Source organism: Odocoileus virginianus, unplaced genomic scaffold (genome assembly GCF_023699985.2).
Source record: "Odocoileus virginianus isolate 20LAN1187 ecotype Illinois unplaced genomic scaffold, Ovbor_1.2 Unplaced_Contig_8, whole genome shotgun sequence".
NCBI lineage: Eukaryota > Metazoa > Chordata > Mammalia > Artiodactyla > Cervidae > Odocoileus > Odocoileus virginianus.
The window spans coordinates 2,268,768-2,282,334 of NW_027224325.1; the positions used below are offsets into that span (position 1 = coordinate 2,268,768).

Consider the following 13,567-nt stretch of genomic DNA (forward strand, 5'->3'; position numbering starts at 1 on the left):
TTTATAATACATCCCTATATAAATCTAACCCTTGCCAATGGGACTTACTATTTATTTAACAGCAACAGTGAACCATATGGTTTTGTTCAGACATGCAAGGTTAAAGAATAGATTTTATATCCAGGAAAAATCTCTCTTAAAGAGAAAAAAAAAAGCTTTAAAAACAAACAAAAAAAACAAACTTAAAACATAAAGGAAAAACCAATCATAGCTATTTAAGAACAAAGACCAAAACCTTTTCAACCAACTAAGCATGAATTAAGACAGAATACTAAATCAAAGAAAATTAGTGAGCTGTCACATTAGTTCAAGAGCAACAGTGTTTGTTGCTAAGCAAGAGCTATACAGAAAGAATGCAGTAAAATCTTGACATACTACAGAACCAAGAACAACAACAACAACAGAAAAGCCCAAGCAAAAAATCACTTCACAAATAAAACAAGATTTCATTTTAACTTTAAGAATCTGATAGGGCAGTTGCTTTTCTCAAAGGAATGAAACAATTTTGACCCCCCCGCTGCTACTTAACTTTATCTAACAATAGACCATTTAAAGATATATCACTTCTGGTGAAGCTATTCATTTCACCTAAACTACATATAGTTTAAATCTCAGAAGAGAACTTTACCACCTACAGGCTGTATGCACAGACTAAATACAACACTTGTGCCTGATTCTGAATGGTATCTTATTTCAAAATGCTCTCTTAACTATAGCTCTTGCTTCTCAAGCTGTGCTTTCAACTTGTCAGAAGCTGCCTACAGTAACTAAAATTGGATTCACACAGAAAAAAAAAATTTCTTTTAGGAAAACATATGCAGTAAGCACCTTAGCATCTGTTAATATTAAAACCAGAAGGCAGTATGTTACATAGGACAGGCTGTAAAATCTAATAATTCACAACATTCATTTTGAAATATTACAGCAATCTTTTAAAACAATGGCATACATTTCCTCTGTTCAACAAATATCTATTCAGAATCTATATGCCAGGTGCTGAGGATATAAGGATTAGCAAAACAATCATAAAGCTCCACAGGTTTTTAAAGCTAGAAAGCAAAGAGGTCATCTTCCAATTTTTCTATTAGAGGAAGCCATTCCTCAACCCCTATCCCAATTAGGAGAGGGCTGAGGCCCACAAGTGTTTGTGTAAGTCAGTTGCGATATTTATGGGAAACTTCTTCCTGGAATCCAGTGCAGCTAGCACAGATCCTCAGGTGAGCCTTTTTAACACGTTGCCAAACTATTGTAGTTTTCCAAATTCTGATTGCTATTTATAGTAATGCTGCTCTTGGGAAACGCTTTCTGAGTCCTAAGACGACATGAACAAAGCACTTTCTGGTTCAGCCCAGGCAGTGGAACCCTTCCAGGTCTAAGCTGGTAATTCCTATGGAGAGGAGAGCCAGAAGTCTCAGATGAGAACAAGGGAAGGAAGCAGGAAAAACAGCACACTTTAGGAGTAAGGATAGGGAATGAACTCAAACTTTCTTCAATCCTTCTTTTTCTTTTCTCTTCATTGATCAGATAAATATGTGATAATAAGTGGAAAGGTGTCCTGGGTATAATCAGGTTAGGAGGGGGTTATGAGAAATAGTTTTCAGGGACGTACAGGGAAAGGATGAGAAATCCCCAAGAGTAACAAAAGGGGAAGACCTGTGGATGTGGCAGAAATGAGTCACTAACCAGAGTAAACATTTATATGTAATATATGTTGGCGGGGGAGTCATTAAAAAGTTAGCCTGATGAGGGCACACTAGAAACATCCATTCGAATGATTAGCAACCATTGACTGTTTCTTGGATATGGGGTACATGATATCTGAGAGAATACAAATAAAGGGAAAAGAAATGAATCCTACACCACTGGAGCACTTATAATGCCATGCAAATTACAGTGTTACACAGAAATACTAGTTATTAATCATTTATTCTTATTACAGACAAGGAAGCTTTGTTTCAGACAGACTGAATGACTTGACCAAGGTCATACAGTCATGCTTAGTGGCAGAACAGGGAGACTTGAGCAATGAACTTTATATTTGACTAACATGTGTCAAAGCCATAAATATGTGATCTTCAGGTACACCATGTAAAATAAGACTGAAATAAGCGGGGAAAGGAAAATAAGTCAGAGTCCACCCCACAATCAGTGCCTCATGCACTTTGGAGAAATTAAACCACTGGAAACCACTCATCACACATTACAGAGCTACAAGAAAAAAAAAAGCAATAGTTTTCAGCAGAGACTATGCTTTTTTCAGCATGCCCAAGTCTCATCTTCTTTGGCCACTTCTCCCCTTTTGGTGTATCATCCTCCTACTACTCACACAGATACCCTTAAGGTCTTTTCTTCCCCTCTCCCAATGTGATTTCAGGACAGGTTGGAAAACATCCTTCCCAAGGTGTAGAAGATTCATGACACTTTAAAGAAATTATGCCCTTATATATTTTTAAAATTAGACTTTTAGATTAATTTTGGGTTCACAGCAAAACTGAAAAGAAAGTAGATTTCCCATAACCATCTCCTCCCCACTCCTGGGTATTTTACTAGATATCAAATACTGAAACAAAAGTAAGAATTTTTAATCTGGGGTCTAGGGAATCTATTCATGGTCTTAATGGAGTCCTTGATCTATCAGATATTATATCATGAATTATGGAATATGGGTGTATACAGATTTTTAAGAAAGCAGGTTTCATCAAGTTCTCAAGGGGCTGGCATTCAGAAACAGCTAAAGGCACTAAGGTAAAGAATAAAGTCCAAGTCCAGACATCAGGTAGGGAGACTAAAGGAATTATTTGGAGGCAGAAAGGGTTCATCACAGTCCCAAAATCATATCATATGGGTGGCTGCTATAGCAGCATAGTATCAATGTGTATATACCAAGGCCTCTTAACTTCAACTACGAATATAGAAATATCCTAGTTAACCAAAGAAATGCTTTCAAACATAAGATGGCCACTCTCTCTCTCTCTTTTTAAAAACATACCTTTAAAGCTTCTATAACGAGGTCCCTTGCTTCAAGTTCTCCTTCAAGAATACTGAATAGTGTTAGGAGTTCTGGCTTGCTGAGTTTTTCCAGATTCATCCTGAAAGCCTAAAACAAGGACAATAATCAGATAATCTCCAGAAGACAGAGGTAATCCGATACTATTTAAGAAAAAATAAAGTGAGATAAGAGCAAGAATCATAGTAGAAAATACTTTTAAGAAAGGAAATGGTTAACTAGGAATAAAACTACCATATGACTCAGAAATCCCACTACTGGGCATATACCCTGAGAAAACCATAATTGAAAATGACACATGTACCCAATGTTCGTTGTAGCACTATTTATAATAGCTAGGACAACGAAGCAGCCTAGATGTCTACTGACAGATGAGTGGATAAATAAGCTGTGGGACATATATACAATGAAATATTACTCAGCCATTAAAAGGAACACATTTGAGTCAGTTCTAATGAGGCAGATGAACCTAGAGCCAATTTATACAGAGAGAACTAAGTCAGAAAGAGAAAACAAGTGTCATATATTAACGCACATATACGGAGTCTAGACAGGTGGTACTGATGAACTTATCTGCAGGGCAGCAATGGAGACAGACATAGAGAACAGGCCTGTGAACACAGTGGCGGATGAAGAGGGTGGGACGAACTGAGGTAGCATGGAACATACACATTGCCGTATGTACAACAGACAGCTGGTGGGAATTTGCTGTGTGACACAGGGAGCTCAACCCAGTGCTCTGTGACAACCTAGAGGGGTGGGATGGGGTAGCAGTGGGAGGGAGGTTCAAGAGGGAGTAGACACATGTATACCTAAGGTGATTCATGTTGATGTATGCAGAAACCAACACAGTATTGTAAAGCAATTATCCTCCAATTAAAAATAAATTTTAAAAAAGAAAGGAAATGGTTGTAACTAAATGTAAAAATAAGAACTTTCCATAAACTGAGCAGTAAAAGAAAATAAAATTCATTTTAATTATTGACTTTATCACCATTTACAAAGATCAGATTTTCATTATTTTTCCCTCCTGGCATATAGTCAAACATCCTAGAAGGTCTCAGAAAGAATTGTTATTGTTCAGTAGCTAAGTTGTGTCTACTCTTTTGCAACTCCATAAACTATAACCTGCCAGAGTTCTCTGAAACAATTAGTCACTAGTTTTATTCACTAGAAGTTCAGGTAAAATTTTGTTATAATGAATACTATTTCACTGAAAAACTGTTATACCATAAAAAGATATTCTAGTTTTAGACAACCAAACTCTAAAACTGTATATAAAACACTCTGGGATCCCTCTGATATTGGTTGAAATCAATTTGAGCAAAGATAATGTTTGGTGGGAGTGCAGGAGAAATTTTTCTTTTAAATTGTCTACTTTCACAGGTAACATCTATCACAATATTTATATTTCACAGTAAAACAAGACTTAAGTGCAACCATGTACAAGTGTACTTTTAAATAAGTGCTTAAAATATATTGTTTAAACATCTTAATTGGCCAGGCTATTATAAACTGAATTTATTCAACTTAACAAGTTCACATTTCTATGAAGTCTTGCATCTTTTAAAATACGTTAAATGGCAAATTGCATGGCACAAATTCAACCCTTTAGATAAGATTAATTTCTCACAAACCACACATAGATAGAAGTTAGACTATGACACAATCTCTGAAGGCTCTTTGGCTAGTGTGTATGGTAAGACACATTTGATAACTTACAAAGTAGAACAAACACTGTTTTCCCTCTCCCACTCTCTACTTTTAAATTGCCACTCTCATGTACTTTTTTTTTTTCCCTAAGTGAATCACAACATGACTAGTTCACACACCCTCTAGTAACTCCCAATTCCTATGAGCACATTAAATTTTAGGAGGCACACAAAAGAGTCATTGATTCCTTCTAGAACTACTGCCTTTAAGCGAATGAGGGCATGTAGAAAATACATACTTCACTGTGTTGTTAGATATCCTTCCAGAACATGCTGTACGAATCTTTTGCCACATGGTAAAATATGTTCAATGTAACTTCAGCTCTAACTGCTAAATTTCTAACTGGTGAGGGTTAGCCACTAGTAAATAATTCTCACATAGGTATTAGATACTTCACAACAGTTACTTTAAAAATAAAAACTAAAAAACAAACAAACAAAAAACCCCAAACCCACAAACCTAATAAAGCTACACTTAAAGATAGTATATTGGAAAAACACATTACTTTGCAGTCAGATAGATGCCAGGTTGACATCTTCCTAGTTGTGTGACTGGGCAAGTGTTCTGATTCCCAGTTTTCCTATCTGTTAAAATTAAATGATATCTAACTCATAGGACTGCTGTAAAGATTGACTTAATAAATACAAAACATCTTGCCAAGCTCCTGATACAAGCTGATCAATGCTTTCATTATTAAGAACTACTATCCTCTCTCATTTTCCAAAAGCATTCTGAGAAAGGCATTACTAAAACTAGGGACAGTCAAGATCAGTTACTTTAGAAATAAGTGACTCTGGCTACCCTTTTGTAGTTGGGAACCACAGATAAAGAAGGATGATAGATAGCATCCTGGAGTGAAGAATTGTGAGGAATTTAAACTACCATTTGAGTCATTTAATGTTTCTTAGATGAAATCCTTCCCCCATTTCCTGATGGTTTCATGCTTTAAATCTCTCTTAAGGATATTATAAAGCAGAGGAATCATTTTATATCTTTCTTCACCTCTCCCCTGATGTTAAGTAGAATAATGAGCACTTGGTAAAGGGACTTTATAAATACTAACTGCACTAGTTGAGTAAATCAACTAGGAATGGAGCCAAAATGTATTTCCTTCAATATTTTTTTATTCCTTAAATATTCTCATTAAGAAATCTAAAACTGTGGTTTAAGGAAGCAGTGTGACAAGTGAAGAATGTAGAATTTCAGTCTCAGCTCTGATACTAACCAGCTATATAGTTTTGAGGGAAAAAAAAATTATCTAGCTGCTCTGGCAGTGAGTTTCCTCACAGATGAACTAAAATACACTAGATAATCTCTAAAGTCCTTCATGGTTCCATTCTAAGCTTTCATGAGTGAAAATCAAGAATTATTTGTTAGAGAAGTCAAGTAATTATAGGTAAATATACAAAAGGAACTCAAACAGACTATCCCTAAATCAAAGTTTTTGATTTGTTATGATAAATATACATCCTCAAAAAAGAGTGAAATTGAAACAGTCTTTAGTCCCTTTAATTACTGGGTTGGCGAAAAAGTTCGTTTAGGATTTTCTGTGAGATATTATGGAAAAACCTGATTAAACTTTTGGGCAACCCAATATAAAACAGTCTAGTCTAAGCAAGAAAAAATTCTGTTCTTTGTCAATGGCATAAAGAACAATATTCATGTTACATCTGCACTAGGAAATAACTTCTGCACACAAATTTTAATATCAGGAACATTTTGCTAATATGTACCAATTATTTAACTTGGTGTCTACAGGAAGTGAATGTAATACAAACATGACACAAGAGAGAAAGAAGGGCCCCAGCTGTGTAATTCAAACCCAAGAGATCTGTTTTTTGCATATTCCCACAACCATTCTTTGTAAATATTAAAATTTTCCAGGTTTTTTGTTGTCCTTTACATTTGAATCTAATTTCAACACACGACATACTGCAGTAACTTTTTGTCTGAAATATAAATGCATGATAGTAAAACTGCATTGAGTTTTAGTATGGCAGAGATATTCCTGGGGGTGGTACAAGGTGGGGGATGGGGTGGGGTGATACTGACCTGATAACTTATGGTCACACTTTAGTCCTCAAGTATGATCAAGTATAAATTCTTAAAGTTTTCTCCAGTTAAAATTTGGGAAAACTGACAAATACATTTAAAGTGTCATCAACATGGTGGAAAAATGTTCAGTGCTGCCAAATAATAGATTTATTGTCTACGTGACCACACTATGAACAATTAGTAAATCCTCAGAATGTCAACTGCCATCGTAGCTGCAGAGGCCTGACAGCTGTAGGCTGATACAGACAAGAAATGAGAAAGCAGCCGCCTCAAGATGAGGCTGAGCAACAGTGGAGAGACCACCAGGAGCCTGCCTTCCCTTTTGCAATTATAATTAGGGCAAGTGAGGCCTGTCCAAGTCTTTTTTGCTTTAAGATGTCCACTGCCATTTCCAGGACATCTTATGAATGTCACTAGAAGAAACTGACTTTCTCTACCTGAACTGACAAAAGCCTATCTGCTTGAATCACTATGACTTACGCGCAATGCACTCAGATTTAAAAAATAACGTGATTACAAATGAACTTTTCAAACTGCCAAATTCCGGTAAGGAAAATTCTCATCCCTTTATCTTCTGCCAATCAATAAACAAATCAATCTGTCACTTTGAAGGGCTTACTAATCATCCCAGCTCTACTTTTTCCCACTTATTTTCAAATATTAAATGCTGAATTATATGTAATTTTTGGTTTATGCTTTTCTAATAGTGTATTAGACACGGCAAACTTTTAAAAAAGATAGGCCCTAAATTTTATTTGATAGAACTTAATTTCCATCTTGCATTTTAAGCTTCTGAGTTCATCTGACTCCAATTTCTGCCTAATATGTAAATAATTTGGTCTGAGATTTTCAGAAAAAGGCTGTTTCTAACTCTATATTCATTATCAGAAATATGACTGCCAGATTTTTGGCATGTCACATCGTAGTCTACAGACTCATTCTCCACTTATTTTCTAAAAGACTTGTTACTTGTCATTGTCACTGTCCATTAAGTAACTGAGAAAAACAAGATCATTTCAACCAGATGCTCAGCTTGTTCCTTCCAGCAGAATCTCTCCAAGACCCAACTTTCCTTAGAGTTTAGATGCAGATATTTCTGCCTAAGGAATTTCTATAAATTTGAAATAAAAACCACTTGTGGACAAGTTGTCTGTATATATTATCATACACTGGGGTATAGCTAGCTGTAGCTATATTAAGCTTTATCGTTTTTCTCAATGAAAAAATACATATAAATATATACAGTAAAAAGATAAAGTTATACATACTACGATACCCTGGAAACATAAGCCTATTTATAGACTAAATATGAAGCTTAATTTAAGTTACTAATAAGTGATTTCAAACTGAGTTTGCCCGGCTTACCATGTGGTGCATTTATATGCTACTTCTCACCAAGTCAGGGCTAAGAGCCAGGAGCGCATGAAGGTGTTCTGCGTAAACTTTCAGGTGCCAGCAGCCGCGAGAACAGAATTACGGTGTCGAGGACGCTGGCCCCACCCCCGCACCTCCCCAACCCCGGTGCCGACTCTGTCACGGAGGTGTGCTGCTGCGGCTTGGCTCGGTTCGCTGCACTTTGAACTCCGCTCATGTCGCTTTTTACTTTGGGTAAAGGCCTTTTCCCTTTACCCAGCCTCCACTCATTGTGGTTCTGGCTCTGCCTTTTCCTTCTTGCTCTGGAACTCATTCTAGATGATAGCAGGCGTTGTTGCCTTTTTACCACAGAGAGACTGGGTGGCAGAAAAAGAAACACCCCAAACAGCTTCTATAGGTAAGTAAGCAGTAAGGCAGGGCAGGGTGGAGTGCGAGTAAGATGTTTTTCTATCTAGTATCTGGGTGTGTGTATGTCTTTATGTGGAGCTGAAGGCTTTATTTCTAAGTGGTGGGTGATATGGGACATGTAAGAGAAAACATTTTTAAGATGAGTCTTAGATATTCCCAGATATAGAAGCACCTAAAAAAAAAACACCACAAAACTACGTAAATCTTTTTTTTTCAAATCCACTTGTTTTTTTTTTTTAATTAGTTGGAGGCTAATTGCTTTACAATATTGTAGTGGGTTTTGTCATACATTGACATGAATCAGCCATGGATTCACATATCAAATTTAAGAAATTTACACTTAGGCTACAACTGACTGATACACAGGCCATTCAGTAAGTTTTCAATTATAAGTAATAGGATAATAGCAAATATGTAAAGCAAACTTGCTCCAATTATGTAAAGACTCTTTAGTACATATAAGCAAAACCAAATTTCAGGCCAGTGAATTCTAAAAATTCAAAAAATCAACACTGACATACAAAGTGGGTGTTTTGACAGCTTTCTACTAGATAATGTATTTCCTTAAAAACCCAGTATATATGAAATTTAAAAAAAAGTCACATTTATAAATACCAAGTCTAAAATAGATAAAAGTACACTGCTGTTTAAAAAGAAAATGTATCCAAAGCAACCTTCTATCTGAGGGTGGAAGGTGTTGACACATTACCTTGACTATCTCAAGATTTAAGTTTCCCCACCCTCTGGCACTTCTGGCTTTTCATAAAGGTTATTCATGCATTTGGGGGTGAGAGAGTGACAGCATCCCATATGCTGCTTTTGGCATTTTAGGATTAGGCTAGTAAAGAAAAACATGTCAAAATATTATCAGAAAATACTTTTCTAATTACGAAAGCAGATCTTTTGTACATTTACTAAAGAGAGTTGTTTTTGCTATTATTATTTACAAAGATTCTAAAATCAAGGTAGAAAAACAAATCTTCTTACTAAATTCTACAATAGTATGCGATAAAAGCTTTACTATAAAGTCAAGTCAATCTTCTTTCAGTTGAAGGTAAAAGATATTACTAAACTATTTGTATTCTTTGTACTTGTGTGTTATGATATGTTATAGGTTAATTGTGTCCTCTAACCCAAATTTATATGCTGAAGTCCTAATTCCTAATACCTCAGAATGTGATATATTTGAAAATAGGGTCTTTAAAGAGTGATTAAGTTAAAAATGAGGTCATGGGACTTCCCTGGTGGTCCAGTGGTTAAGACTCTGAGCTTCCACTGCAGGGGGCACAGGTTCAATCCCTGGTCAGGGAACTAAGATCCCACATGTCACATGGTGCAGCCAAAAAATAAATGAGGATATTAGGGTAGGCCCTTATCTAATATGCCTGGTGTCCTTGTAAGAAGAGAGATTTGAATAAAAACACAGGACAGGAAGAGACCATGTGAAGACACAGGGAGAAGATGTCTCCCATTTAATAAGTCAAAGAGACAGAGGCCTCAGAAGAGACCAGTGCTGCCGACACATTGATTTCTGATTTCTGGCCTCCAGGATTGTGAGAAAATAAATTTCTGTTGTTTAAGCAGCCCAGTTTGTGGTACTTGTTATGCCAGCTCTAGCAAACTAACACAACATTGTAATCATTTCCTACTGAAATTTTTAAACATTATTACTGCAATTAGATAAAAATCTTCCCCTTACTGTGAGAGTGCCTGAACAGAGAATGCCTTGCTTTGTCTTATCAGTCTGATGATCGGATTATGCAAAACGGAATGGTTTTGTAACAGTTTCGGAGAGTATAAATTTCAGGATACTGAAATATAAATATAATATACAACAGTGCTAAGGGATTGAGAAGCTTGTTTATCCAATACTTTCAATGTGTAACTTTGAAGTAGGCCTCAAGAAACCAGCTCTGTAATAATGCTAATACTTGTTAAGGTCAATACTTAAAATGCTTTCAGAATTCTACTCAAAGCTGATTCTAGGTTACCAGATTTTTTAGATTTATACTTAGGGCAGAAATTAATAATGATATAATTAAGCTTACCAATATTAGTCACCACTTCCTCAGAGTTTTATTTTTTAATCAGAGTTTTTTTTTTAGAATTCAAGCCATAGTAGTAATAATAAAACACACACACACACACACACACACACACACACACACTTACTGAGCTAAACTTTAATGTGTTCCAGGCAGTGTTCTAAGTACCTGATATGTATTAATTCAGTCCTTACAACCTTAGGTGATAGATGTTATAACCATGAACCAGGCAGTTCATCATAACTATCACCTCCATTTTAAAGATAGGAAAAGTGAGGTATAAAGACTAAATAACTTGCTCAGTCTTACATGTAGTATGTGACAGAAATAGAATTTGAACCTAAGTAATTTAACTCGAGGCTTCCTTAGTAACTACTGCTACTTGTATCAACTGCTTACATCTGATTTTCCCATTTTACCAGCTACAATGTGAGTCACAGAGCTGGAAGCAACCTCAGAAATAATCTAATTTAGGACTCTTATTTTACAGATGAAAATTGAGACCAGAGTTGTTAAGTGAATTACTGAAGATTACAGTTAAATAGTAAAACTATTAAGGTATAGTCTAACCTACTTTCTGCGACACCATGATGGATATCAGTCTTTTGCTTTGGTTAGCTCTGTTTTAAGACTCATGTATCTCCAGCATATCTGTGTGTGTGTGTGAATGTCTGTCTCTCTCAATAGGTGTGTACATCTGTTTCCACCACTGTCTCTCCTACATGTTGCCAACAACATTTATACAGATACAGAAGAAAAGGAGGAAGTGGCCTCATGGCCATAAACAAACATTCAAACATCTCTCCCCCAAAATGAGGATGTTTGGCACAATGCTATTAAAAACAGATCTGTCTACCTGGAGATCTTGTTTATACCTTTTCAAGTATTCTCACCTGGGACAAGACCAAACCAGAAGAGCTACATTAGTTAAGCTACTGGAATGTACATTAATGAAAATGAATAACAGTTTTTACATTAAAAATTTTGTCATTAAAATTAAACATATGTTTTCTATTGTTATTATCAGGAAATTACCAGGAGTATTGACTATTTCAGGTATATCTGTCAGTGGCTTTATTTCAATGAAATTATTAGCATTATTTCAGAGAAGTAAAAGTTTAGGGGATAGATGATATAGACAGATATATATATTTCAATGAAATTATAACATGATTTCACTGAAATACGTATATCTGTCTATATCATCTAGCTGTCCATCATCCCCCTAAATTTTTGTTTCTCTGAAATAATGCCACCATGATTTGCAAAATACTACAATGAAGGAACAATATGTAGACTGATTTTATTTCCAGTAAAATGATTCATGGGCCTCAATTCTACAGGCAGGCTGGGATACAAGAACGTTTCAAGTATTAGTGTTGGATGAAGTTGTTGACTCCATCAAGATTTCAAATCAGGAAGAAACAAGAGCATGTGGTATGGAGGACAAACCCTAATACAGTCCAGATATCTGTGTTTTAGCTATGCCCATGTCCCGACTCTTCCTGAACTGTATAAAAATTTCCCAAAGGACTGTAATGGAAAATTATAACTGATGATGCTTTTGCCTTTTAAATTTTGTCTTTTAAACCAGACCACTTATTTTTTTAAAAAAGTTTAACAATTTGATATCAGTTGAAAACGACCAAGAGACCTTGCTCCCAGGTTCTTTGGGGACGGTAACTCTTCTGAGAGGATGTATCTAAGTAACTCTTCTAAGAGGATGTTGCAGTGGAAAGGGCTTGGACATCTGAGTCCTACAGACCTAGGTTTATATCCTGGCTCTACAACTTCATACTTCCTTGATCCACTTAACCTTTGAGCTTTCCCTTCTTCTATAAAGTGGGGATGACAATACATACTCTTAACAGGATACAGAAGGGTTTAACAGGGTTAGTGACTGGTCAGCTCTCTCACTTGTTATCTCTGGAGAGCATATATTTGGTTGCATCTGCAAGGATGATGAAATTTTCCTTTTTCCAATGAGTAGTCATTTTCTACCATTCATGGGTGTAATTTAGAAATCAAAAGAAGTTTACTCTTAACCTGGCAGGTGGATCTGTTCCAGGAAGGTGATCGCCTGGCCAGTTCCTGGGGAAAATGGCTTAGAAACACACACAACATTTATTTAAGCCAATGGTATTTGCACACCACTTGGGAAAGAAAAAGGACAATCTTCTGTCTAGGCTAGTTTTTTGTTGTGACTTTAGGATATAAATGAAAAGCATGACTTTGCTTCTGCTGCATTTCTATACCTTTTAATCATAATTTTGACTTGTAATACTTATAAATGGGTTTTCTAAAAACATCAGAACTATTTTTAATATTAAATGCATAATGATATGTATCTATATTCATAACCCAGCAGCAGTTATTCTATTCTATTCTATCAATTCATCTATTTACATAGCTGTCTTTTGTCTCATAAGACTGCTCTTCCAGACGAATACTTTGTCTTATTCTACTTGATAAACTTAGTACCCAGCAGTCTCCGGTTCAAATGGGTATTCAAAACATGCTGGTTGCATAGAAATGTACCATGCAGTACCGTGAACTACATTCAACAAAACTGGACTTTATCTTTTAGGAAATAAGAAGCCATTAAACATTTTCAACAAGGTGAATCTCATAATAAAAGTATAGTTTTAAGAAGGCTAAAGCTTGAAGTACAGAGCTGATTTGACTGAAGAGAAACTGGAAGCAGAAAAAGCACTTGGGAGAATAACAGCACAGGTGTAAGGTTAAAATGTGTGAACGAGGACGGTGGCAGTTAAGAATGGAAAAAAAAGACGGATGTGAGAGACTGTACAAAATGTACAGTAACTTAGTACTGGTTCTATTTAAGGAGATAAGAGGAGAAATAATCCCAGATCAGCTGAGGTTTTAAGGCTGGGTGACTAGAATGATGATGCCTTTAACAGAAACAGGGATGTTAGAAAAGGAACTGGTTTTTCGGGGGAAATGA

The 13,567-nt window shown here is 35.9% G+C and overlaps 1 protein-coding gene across 5 annotated transcripts in view; it reads right to left on the reverse strand.

The window, feature by feature from the left end:
• CTTNBP2NL (CTTNBP2 N-terminal like) overlaps positions 1 to 13,567 on the reverse strand; it is a 57,110-nt gene that overhangs the window by 30,146 nt on the left and 13,397 nt on the right. For all 5 annotated transcript variants that reach the window (XM_020871504.2, XM_020871501.2, XM_020871500.2 and 2 more), the window contains one exon: positions 2,990 to 3,097. In XM_020871504.2, the coding sequence (XP_020727163.1) occupies positions 2,990 to 3,088 (99 nt within the window). In that variant the 5' untranslated portion in view covers positions 3,089 to 3,097. The remainder of the gene's footprint in view (positions 1 to 2,989; positions 3,098 to 13,567) is intronic.